Genomic DNA, 12,689 nt, shown 5'->3' with positions numbered 1-12,689 from the left:
TAAAACGTTTTCATATAGTGGGGATTTAGAGAAAAAATGTTTGTGCACTATAGGGGAAAGGCGCCTATGATGGCATAGCGCCTATAATGGCATACCGGTCATATTTCCATTAAAATTGGTTTTGGTAAAAAAATGATTAGACCTACATGACTATACTGACTTTACATTAGTTTTAGTGAAAAACGTACCTTGTGCACAAGTATTGTTTTTATAATCAACAAAAATCGATTTTGGGATGTGCTGTTGTAGTTTTATTTCCTTCATATATTTAAGATTGCGATTTTACTATTAACTGTGCAGAAATGAAATTTTTATGCATTTTATATTCAAGTTTTGTGCATTTAGTGGAATAGTTACTTTAATTTTATCTTTTGAACAAAGCAGACACAGCTTGTTTTAATGAAAATGATGACTTTTACCCATGATGGCATACTGACGAGTTGGGAGTGTTGAAATATTGACGAGTTGGAAAAACCTTTTTTTTTTATAAGAAAAACTTATTTTTAAGTAAAGTTAAAAGGTAGCGATGCTCCAAAATTTTTTTTTGGTCCAAAAAAGACGTAAAACGCAATATATCCTATGCGCATGCGCAAAATTTTACAATGCTTGTGTGTAGCATGAAATGGTAAATTAGGATGGTTTCGAGTAATTTCTGGCTTTTCTGAGGGAAAACTCTAAGGTTAAATGAAATCATTAAGTTACCCTCGATCCTAACTAGCCCCATCCTCCCCTATGCCATCATAGGAGCAGTGGTTGCCTATGATGGCATACTTATGCTTTTTTTTACAATAAGAATAACTTATAAAAAAAATAAAACTGATGAAAACTCCCAGAGTAATTATTGTTCTAGATGTAACAAGGAATATATCCATATCAAAACTTTTATTATTGGTCTTCAAGATACTGAATAATGAAGCTTCAAAGTTAACTATGCCATCATAGGCGCCTTTCCCCTATTTATTTATGTTTCGATAATTTAAAAAAATTATATGACCAAGCTTTTGGCAGTGGAAATATTATATTAAAAAATTTCTATCAAATATTTTTTAGATATAATCTCATTAACAGAATATAAAAGTTTACATTAAGATTAAGTCAAAGATTGTTTATAAAATTAATAAACTCATAAACAAATGTTTTTGATCACTGATTTATGCATTATCAAAAATCTTCCTAGAATACCGTCTACCGCTAGTCTATCTTGCACCTGTTTGTACAACATCATCTTTTACATTCGTATCCTAATCGTCTGATTTCGTAACTTGATTTGTAACCGCAAAAAACTAAGGTAAAATAGTTAGCATTTTAAATGTACATTTATAAATAAAAATTGGAATTACACTGAACAACTTTATATATAGAGGATTTTCTGAAAGGAAGTTTCCGAAGTTTCCTGTACCATCCATGTTTAATTTTGACATTAAAAATTTCGTAACGTCGCGCCATATTATATGCAGTGGATTTTACCAGCTCTGTTCTACCAATTTTCTTTAGCAAATGTAACTAAATTAAGCTAAAATGCATCTAAAATAAAAAAATAAAAAATCTATTTATTAAACCTCTTGATTAATGCAAAGATGAATACCTCCTGTTAGTGAACGGAAACTTTCGGCTTCGGCCGAAACCGAAACCGAAATTTCTGCTTCAACAATGTTTTTACTTTTCCTGTTTCGGTGTTTTTTTCGGTGCTTCAACAATGTTTTTACTTTTCCTGTTTTAAAAGATTTTTTCTAAGTTTTAATATAGAGTGGGATCATGACAGTTTCCTAATTGTAATCGTTTGTTAGTAAATCAATTTTTAATTATAACAATTGTAAAAATTTTAATTGAAATCACGTTACATAATAGTTTTAAGTTACTATTCTCAAATCATTCTTAAAATGAATTAACATTTAAGTAAAGCAACCCAAACCAATAGTTTCATCAAAAGATTCTCAGTGCTAAATTTTACAATGGAAAATAATCGATAAAAAACTGGTTTATGGAATCATTTTACAGTGATAGTTAGTGATTTCAAATACGGAACTTGCAATTTGAAAATATCTCGTGGATTGCCCAATCCAAAACTTCAATCACTTAGCGGACTTTCATCACATTTAAGAAGTGGTTTACTCTAAAAAATCTCTTAACTGAAAAAGCAATACAACTACAGGCAGTCCTATGAATCTCAAAAATTGATTCAAAGTTTAAAGAAGGTCTGAAGTTTCTTGTGCGACCGTGGCGCAGTGGTTAGAGCGCTTGCCTTTTAAGCAGGAGACCCAGGCTTAAAACGAGCTTCGGATTTATTTTTGCGTCACGGTAATAAAGGAGGCGTGAACTTCCTGGTTAAATGCACTTCCGCGGTGCTCTGTGACAAGACCTAAAGGTCTTCTTGGGGCACCTAAATAACAAAAAAAAAAAAAATTTCATAGATTTATATTAGAAAACAACATTAAAAGCAAAGTTTGGTTTGGCAAAACTAGCAAAGAGACTCCTTAGACCTCCACCAACATCTGCCGAAGTTAAAAGGTTGTTTTTAACTGCTGGAGAAATTCTTTTAAATGAAAGAAACAGACTTTTGCCAGAAAACATGAAAAAATATGTATTTTGCAGAGAAAATACTTCAATTATTACCTTTAATTATTGAAATGTCTTGAAATATTAGAGTTTTTATCAAACTATATTACATGGTGATTGGCTAGATATATGTAAAATAGTTTTTTTTGCTTTAATTCGGTGATCATAAAAGGTTCAGGGATTTTAAACATTTGTTTTCAAATTTCGGCCGAAATTTTGGTTTCGGCCGAAATTTCGGTTTCGGTTTCGGCTACGGCTTCACTGTACCGAAATTTTGGTACTTTCGGTTTCGGCTCAAATTTCGGTTTCGGTCGATCACTACCTACTGTTACACAATCATACTAGCGCTACTATATATATATACATATATATATATATATATATATATATATATATATATATATATATATATATATATATATATATATATATATATACATACATATATATATATATATATATATATATATATATATATATATATATATATATATATATATATATATATATATATATATATATATATATATATATATATATATATATATATATATATATATATATATATATATATATATATATATATATGTATAGTTCAATAGTTTGTTGGCTTTGGGAAGAGCGGAAAAAAGTGATTCTTACGCCAACAAATACGTCACTTTTAATTACTTTTAACTTTCGTCCAACATTTCCGTGTTGGACGAAAGTAAAAACCATTAATTTAATTACAAATTAATCGTTTTTTAAAAAAACCACAAAAACGCAAATTTAATTGACCGGAATGTTTTTAAAACATTCTGAATGTTTTTAACAATATAAACAATGTTTTTATTTTTATTTTTTTATTAAAATATTTTTATTTTTATTTTTTTTACTGTAAATCATGCGCGGAGTGTTGCTACATCGACTATCTTATAGCCTGACTCGCAAGGGAGTGCTGCTACATCGACTGACAAATAGCCTGACTCGCAAGGGAATGCTGCTACATCGACTGACAAATAGCCTGACTCGCAAGGAAGTGCTGCTACATCGACTGACAAATAGCCTGACCCGCAAGGGAGTGCTGCTACATCGACTGAGGGTTTGGTTGGGGCAGGCAGTCTATCATTATTAAAAAAAAAAAATTCTGGTCTTGAATTTTAATTTTTACTTTTTGTCAACAAAATATGGAAAAAACTTTCGGACAACATCTAAGGGTTCTATATATATACAGCTATGCTCAAATGTATGGAGCACCTATTTGTTTAAATATATTTGTGTTTAAAAAATGAGATATACATGATGAGTTTTTTTTTAAATGGTATTTTATTTGTTTTTTACGTTTAAGCATTAGTAAATCATTTAATGCATGTTGAATTTGCTTGTCTGGGCATGATTAGACTTGTCTTAACTTGTCTACATACTCACGTAGTATAAATTCTGTCGAATTAAGATATTCATTTCATTCTTATCTTAAACGTAACTATTGTCAGCCGCTCATTATCTATTGTTTAAAAGTAGTGATTTTTTTTATCGTTCTTTATTTATTTTCATTATGAGTAAAACACGCGAAATTTCTGTGAGTGAAAGAAGCCAAATTGTGATACTCCATAAACAAGGACATTCCCAAGTGGAAATTTCAAAAATTATGAAATGCTCAAGGAAAGCAGTGCAAAATGCTATAAATAGATTTAGTGAAACTGGTTCATACGAAAATAGACCAAAAACGGGAAGAAAACGTATACTTTCTCCTAGAAACCATCGTTTCCTCAACAGGATTTCACTTCGAAATCAGACCAAATCTTCTAAAGACTTGGTTAGCGATCTGTGGGAGCACAGAAAAATTCAAATTTCTGCTCCAAGTGTTAGAAGATACTTAAAAGAAGGTAATTTACATGGAAGAAGGGCTCGCCGAAAACCATTGCTGACTGAGCACCATAAGAAACTTCGTTTAGAATGGGCTAAACAGCACCAAAAGTGGTCATCAGAAGATTGGGCCAAAATTATTTGGTCAGACGAATCAAATATAGAGGTAAGGCATCATTATGACTTACGGTGTAACCAAAAAAAAAAAAAAAATATCATTTCGAAATTATTCCTTTAAGTACCTGAAATTTTACATGTTGAAATTTATAATATCAAATTTGTATTCCTTTACTTTTTTGACCTAGATTTTCGGGCAACCTGGAGGCACCTTTGTAAGACGACGACCAGGCGAAGCATTTGAGCCGGAATGTATCATCCCTACAGTCAAATTTGGCGGTGGTGGCACAATGATCTGGGGTTGCATGGCCTCCAGTGGCGTAGGTGAAATACTTTTATGTGAGGGTAGGATGAATGCAGAGCGCTACATTACCATGCTAAATGAAGTTTTGGAGCCATCAATATTGAAATTATTTGACGAAGATGTCCCTCAATATTATTTTCAACAAGATAACGCTCCTTGCCACAAGGCAAAAAAAAGTTTGGACTGGTTTTCAACAAATGAAGTTCCCCTCATTACGTGGCCCCCCCAGTCTCCAGATTTGTCACCCATAGAAAATTTGTGGTCTATTTTGAAGAGGAAGTTGTCAATTTACAGATGTAAATCCAAAGAAGAATTTAAAGCGAAAATTCTGGATGAATGGGAAAAAATACCAGCGAATGTATGTAAGGATCTTGTGGACAGCATGCCCAAAAGACTACGTGCGGTGATCAAGGCAAAGGGAGGTGCTACAAAATATTAATTATATTAAATAATATTGTTGAATTGAAATAATTTGTATCAAATAAACACATTCACATTTACTATTTGTTCATTACTTTTGAATTTTAAATAAAATATAGGGGTGCTCCATACATTTGAGCATAGCTGCATATATATATATATATATACATATATATATATATATATATATATATATATATATATATATATATATATATATATATATATATATATATATATATATATATATATATATATATATATATATATATATATATATATATATATATATATATATATATATATATATATATATATATATATATATATATATATATCTATAGATGTATCCCAGTAAACACAGATTGGTTCAGAAATGGTCAATATTTAATCGAAATTGGTCGAAAAATAGATAAAACGTTTAGCGACCTATTATTGACTAAAAACTAACGCTTGATTTGAAATGTACATTTCAAACTTTTTTGTATATACGTTTACTAAACGTCGATCTAACGTTTAGAATATCGACTTACATAAGTCAATATTGTAAACCTTTATTCGACCTTAATTAAACGTAAACATTTATAGATTTAAAATCTACGCTTTAATTTATACGTTTATTAAACGATATTCAAACGTTTACAATATTGACTAATATAAAATGTTATTCTAAACATTTGATCGACGTTTAATCAGCGTTTATTATATTATAATATAGTGATATAGCCATTGGTCAGAAGACTCGCATTACAGCTTAAGACACGCGGTTTAAATTGACATACTTAAAACGAAATAAAAAAAATGATAAAAAATTACTTTATATTGGCTAAATAATTAATTTAAATGCGTTTACAAGATTCACTTCCTTACAACAACTAAAAGCAAGACGACTGATTAATAAATAATAAACAAGTGTCGGGAGCTAAAAAGTTAAAAATCTCTTATCGCGACAATCTACCTTCCTAAATGCCAACAACTTAATGGACTCAGATGTTTTAGAAATTATTGATTGCAACATTGACACAGTTAAAAAATATGAGTTGCTGGTCTCTCGTTATGAAAGTCCTGCTACAAGAACTTTTTTCGTAAGTTTTATAAACAGTTTAAATTCATTTTGTAAACGCTATTATGATTGTGTAACAGAACCTACGGATACACTGTTATACTGTTCATCTTTGCAATAATCAAGAGGTTTAATAACTAAATATTTATTGATTTTATTTAAGAAGCATTATAGCTTAATTTAGGTACATTTAATAAGGAAAACTGGTGGAACAGAGCTGGTAAAAACCACTGCATATGTTATATCGCAACGTTACTAATTTTTTAATGTCAAAAATAAACATGGATGGTAGATGAAATTTGGAAACTTCCATTCAGAAAATTTTCTATATGTAAAGTTGTTCTGTGTAATTCCAATTTTATTTTATGAATGTACATTTAAATTATTTTAATCAAAATAGTTGTTTGCGATTACAAATCAGGTTACAAAATTAGACGACCAGGATATGAATGTAGGAGATGATTTTGCACAAACAGGTGCATGATAAAAAAGTGGTAGTCGGTATTCTAGGAAGATTTTTGATAATGCATAAACCAGTGATCCAAAATATTTGTTTATGAGTTTATTAATTTTATAAGTAATCTTTGACTTAATCTTAATGTAAACTTTTATTTTCTGCTGAGATTATATTTAAAAAATATTTGATAGAAATTTTTTAATATAATATTTCCACCGCCAAATGCTTGATAATTTAATTTTTTTTTAATTATCGAAATATAAACAAGCATAATGCACAAACATTTTTTCTCTAAATCCCCTCTATATGAAAATGTTTTATATACGTTTATAACTTTATATATATGAAAATGTTTTATATACGTTTATAACTTTATATATATGAAAATGTTTTATATACGTTTATAACTTTATAGTTAGTTTTATATAAGTTTCTAACTTTATAGTTTTATAAAATAAAAGTATAGCAAAAGTAGTATAAAAGTTTATTAACATATTTTAATAGTTATAAAATATATAAAAAATAAGACCAGGTCTTTTATAACTATATCTTATTTATAAATTTCATTACTTTTACAACTATATTCTATTTATAAATTTCACGACCTATATAGCTCTTATTACTTATATAAAGTTAAAAAGTTATAACGTAATTTTAACTCATAATAGTTTTAAAACTTAAATAAATTAAATTTACGTTAACTAAATAAAAGAAACTAATAGACAAGTTTGATATACGTTTACATAGACTAAATCTAAACGCTTTATATACGTTAATTAGACTAGATTTAAATGTAAATTAGACAAAATATAAACGCTTCATATACGTTAAATAATCCTATAATAGACGTCTAAAATACGTTTGAGTATAGACGTTTTATGGACGTTTGTTCTAAACGTCAATCTAAATTTCATTCTGAATGGATAATTGACTATATCTGATCGTTTTGTTGAAACGTTGTTTTGACATTTAGTAGACGTTTGTGTGTTTACTGGGATATATCTCTCTATATATATCTATTAAAAACATTATATATTTATAATAAACATTGTATATCGATCCCCCAGAACCATAGGGAAATAACTAGAAATACCATAAAGTTGAGAAATGACCGGTCAAAGTTTTGCTATAAGTTTCGTTATAAGTTTTCGTTATAAATATTTTGATTTACTACTAAAGTTATAGGCAAAGGAGAGTTGGTTCTGGGTGGAACTGAAAGTTATGAGTGTTTTTAATGTATTGGTAACTTAAATTCATTTTTGGAAATTTCGGACTTGTTTCCCTATGGTTCTGGGGTATCGATATATTTGATACTTTATTTTATATTTTTATATACCGATATATATTTCAAGATAAAAATGTATTTTATTATAGTTTACCAAAAGAGAAATATAAATTTTCCGGAGAGTTTTTTTAAATTTTCTTTTCAACGCGTTTCTTTATTCTTCCTTTTATTTATTTATTTTTTTCAGAATCGCCAAAAAGAAAGTGGAAAAAAGCAGTGAAGAAGATTTTAAATAAACCTCCACTCAAAGTTACATTCCCAAATGAAACATCCACAAATATCCTCAATGAATTATCTTTACCAGCTGTAATATTAAATTTATATCAACATGCAGATACCGTGTATTTTAGTGTACATCTTATTTTGATATTAATTTTCTCTTTTGAAACTATTTATAATAGATAAGCAAACAGAGAGAGAGCTTTATTTCCTTTTTTATTTGTATTATTTGGTGCACTAGCATACACGGTACGATAGTGGTATATACCCTATAAAAGATTTCTTTTTAAGTAAATGTAATAAAGGGTGGTTGAGCCAAAATGCATAATGCTTATTGTAAATAAAACAAAAAGTTTCTGGGAATCATCCTAATATATTTTATTATGATAGAAGCATCATTTTGTTTTACACATAATTGTCATACACTTATGTGTGAAACAAAATTTTAGCCAAATGCTTACCGCGGCTTCGGTGCCATACCTTTATCCAATGTTCCGTATTTTCAATGTTTCTGAGACATAATTGAGGTTCAACATTGTTAATGTGCAAGTTATCTCATCCTAAGCTCTTGAATTGTTTTTGGCTAATTGATGTACACTTTTTCTTTTAAATATTCCCAAAAAAAGAAGTCTAACGGTATCAAACCACATAATTGTGGCAACCTTAAATCATCGCCTCGAAGTAAAATAACAAGGCTATTGAGTTTTTTACGTAAAAGAGCGGTTGTTTTGTTGGCTATGTGGCAAGTAGCACCATTCTGTTAAAGCCACATATTGTCCAGGTCCATATCCTCAAGATCTGGCTACAAGAAATACGTTATCATCTCCCGATTGCAAACACCATTCACTGTAACTTCTTGGCCAACCTCATTTTCAAAGAAGTATAGTCCAATGACGCCGCCAGCCCAGCCCGTATTGACGACGTTCTTGAGTCAATTGAAGCTTGGAAGCGAGTAAATTCAAATCTTTATTTAAAATTTGCATCAGTGATGTTCAATTGTTGGGCACGTCGGCAAGTCGAAGTTGAAGGCTCTTAAGCCACACTATCGCAAACAAGATTAATATTTTTCGCAGCACAAACTGGGCGACCATGCACAAGTTTTTTCTCATTTCCTAGAAACCGAGTTTGCTGAAATTTGCGCACAAATTTCCTGAATGTGGACACATTTGGTCGATTATGCTGACCAAAAAAAAATAACAAAGTGCACAAAATGCATTTTGATTTGAACGCTCATTTACTTAAAAGCCTTCAAAAATCTTAACGCGTTGCTCACAGTGGCGGGTTTTAGGAGGAGGAAGGGGGGGGGGAGGGGCATAGGGTAGTGCCGCCCCCTTAGGACATTTTTTCAGAAATATTCTTTTGTAAATTGGCTGTTATACAGAATTGAACTATTATACTGACGAATGAAATTGACTATTATACGTTGTTTTTTTTTAGACCTTTTTGCCCCCATCTTGACGAGTGACAAAACCCCCCTGGCTGCTCAGCTGTGTACTTCTTCATGTTTGAATTTGACAAGCACTAAAACAAAGAAATGTCAAATTAAGTTGAGCAAAAAACGTGACGTTAAGGTGTGACTCCTAATTAACTTTGTGCATTATGGTTGGACGACCCTTTACCTCTGTATTTTTGTTATTTGATTTCAGGAAGTTTATGAAATTTGTTTATAAAGAAATATTTATTTTAGCTGGTTAGCTACTATGACAGAATATTTATACCAGATTATGGATGTAAACAAAAACTCCCAAAATACATTATCAGCCATTCGTGTTCTGAGAAAATCTCCTGGGATTATTTTATACTGACAATAACATTTGTTTATACGGCAGTTGTTATACCATTTGATGCTTGTTTTAATTATAAAAGTGTTGCTATGACAGTCTTAGATCTGGTGTGCAATGTTTTTGTAATAATTGACATTGCTGCAACATTTTTCACATCTTTTGTTGATAAAAATGGTACTTTGGTAACAAATGCCCAAAAAATTAAGTTAAGGTATTTAAAAACATGGTTTGCGTTTGACATAATTTCTGCATTACCCTATGGCGTTTTGGATTACATAATCATTAATAATAAATCGGTAAAAAATTTGTAAAAACATATTTTTTTTTAATGCTTATATATTTATGCTAATTTATTTTACAATTTTGCCCAAGTTGAACTATTCTTTATTTTTTAAAGTGAATGGTAATTTAGAAATTAATCATAATCATAAGAGTGGTGAAGGTGTTTTGTTTGGTTCGCTTAGTCAAAGTTAAAAATATACTTGCGCAATACTTAGAAAATGGAGTTATTACTCTTGTAATATGGATCCTATTCTTCTGCTTGTGTGCTCATTGGATGGCTTGCATATGGTAAACTATATGTCTTTTTTTTTTAAACAAAATAAAAACAATTTAAGCTCCAGAAAATAATTTTTTTTAAGGTTTTTAATAGCTACATTCGATCTTGAAAATCAGAACACAAATAGTTGGGTTAAAAGACTTTACTTTAGTAATGCAGGGCTATTTCAGGATAATTTTGATGAATTTGTTAAATCAAAACTTTTTATTTATACTTCGGCTTTATATTACACATTGAGCAGTTTAACAACATGTGGGTTCGGAAATATTGCACCGAACACATTTGCCGAAAGAATATTTGGCGTGGTTACTATGGTATTTGGTTGTGAGTATAAAGTTTTATATGTTATAGCAATTAGTAAACAATAGTATTATTTTCATAAATAATATAAACATTTTAATTTTTAATAATATTAACTAGGTTTAATGTATGCATTTATATTTGGACAAGTGACCAATATAATATCTCAGCTGAGTAAAAAAAAGAATGAGTATACATCACAACTTCGAACAATTCGTCAGTTTAATGCTATATATAAAATTCCAAAGAAAGTTTGCAACCGTGCTGAAAACTATTTTATTGCATCGTGGGTAGTAAAAAAAGGAACTGAGGAAGAGATGGTTTATACTTACACATAAACTTTCAATTTTGCATAACTTGGAAATTATTTTATTGCTGTTTTTAAACAAATAAAATATTTATAAATTTTAAAATCTAACAGTAAATATATAAAGAAATTTGTTTTTATGATTACTTTAGGTTATGAGTAAATTTCCTCTCAGCCTTCAGTCTGACCTGTGCTTACATATTCACGAAAACGTCTTTAAGAATGAACCAGCCTTTCGTTATTTGAGTAAAAATGCTCTGAGAGCATTGTCAAGATGTTTTTGGACATTACGTACTTCTCCAGGTGATAAAATTATTTACCAAGAAGAGTTAGTAACATCCATTTTTTTTGTAACTTGCGGATCATTTGAAGTTAAAGAGAACGGCAATCTCATTGGGCTTATTGGTAAAGTTATTTTCAATTTTAAAACATGACTTAATAACATAAAAAACTGAAATTAATTAAAATCATAGTAGGCATAGTATAATAAAATTTATATTAATATATTTGTAGAATTTTCTTTATGTACAAGACCTCCTTTTTTTAGAGGGAGGGCAAGATGAGATGTTGGCAGTATATCTGCAAAAAAATCAAAACTAAAAAAGAGAAAAAAAATAAGGGATTATCCATTAATTACGCAACGCTAAACCTCACTAATAAACAAAACAAAAAGATCAATAGTTCTTCCTCGCTGAGTCTTTAGTTAAACAAAAAATCAAAATAGCATATTAAGTTTAATGAAAATCGTAAAAAAGCTTTAAATCTTCTGCTTTTGTTTTTTAAATAAACTTAGCGTTGCGCAATTGGAAGATCTCTTACAGTAATTTTTAATGTATTAGTTAGTATAATGTTTTTTGATAATAAATCTGTTTACATATCAGAACTAGTGCATCTAATACCGGTAGTAACAATACCTGGAATAACTGTTTAACGAAATTTTTTTGGTACCAAAATACTTGAATCTGATTGGCTCAATAGCGGATTTTTAGTATTGAGAATTAAAAAAAATTAATGATGGATGTTAATAGCGCTTGTTTAAGCCGGAGTAAAAATTGCACTGTTTATGACCAATTTATTTTTTCTTTTACGACTTTTATTACCTCTACGTTTGATGAAAATCGCTTCCACGAAAGAATATTTTAAGATGGGAGAACAGCTAGAAGTCACATGGAGCCAAATCTGGCGAATAGGGTGTTGGATAGGATGGGTGGATGTTGTGATGTGGGTGGATGTTGCAACAATTCTTACTTTAGTTCACTAATTTTCAAGATGGTTTTTTGAGCTGTGTGAGCGGTGTGCTGACTTGATGAAAAAATATTTTTTTTCTGTAAATCAGATCTTTTCTCACAATTTTTTACATCCAGCTAAAACTGGTTGGACCAGCTGAAAGCTGATTTCAGCTGGTCCAAAAGGCTACAATAATAATAATAATAATAATAATAATAATAATAATAATAATAATAATAATAATAA

At 29.6% G+C, this 12,689-nt stretch overlaps 1 protein-coding gene across 1 annotated transcript in view; it reads left to right on the top strand.

Moving 5' to 3' along the window:
* The window catches only part of LOC100201901 (potassium voltage-gated channel subfamily H member 1), a 33,328-nt gene that overhangs the window by 4,548 nt on the left and 16,091 nt on the right, over positions 1–12,689 (top strand). The window contains exons 4-9 of the mRNA XM_065805154.1: positions 8,235–8,353; positions 9,954–10,346; positions 10,463–10,620; positions 10,692–10,933; positions 11,030–11,229; positions 11,369–11,621. Of these exons, the coding sequence (XP_065661226.1) occupies positions 8,235–8,353; positions 9,954–10,346; positions 10,463–10,620; positions 10,692–10,933; positions 11,030–11,229; positions 11,369–11,621 (1,365 nt within the window). The remainder of the gene's footprint in view (positions 1–8,234; positions 8,354–9,953; positions 10,347–10,462; positions 10,621–10,691; positions 10,934–11,029; positions 11,230–11,368; positions 11,622–12,689) is intronic.

The sequence above is a fragment of the Hydra vulgaris genome, chromosome 09 (genome assembly GCF_038396675.1).
Source record: "Hydra vulgaris chromosome 09, alternate assembly HydraT2T_AEP".
In the NCBI taxonomy this organism is placed as follows: Eukaryota; Metazoa; Cnidaria; class Hydrozoa; order Anthoathecata; family Hydridae; genus Hydra; species Hydra vulgaris.
The sequence above is the reverse complement of the archived record's forward strand: the minus strand, read 5'-3'. Positions and strand labels throughout refer to the sequence as shown.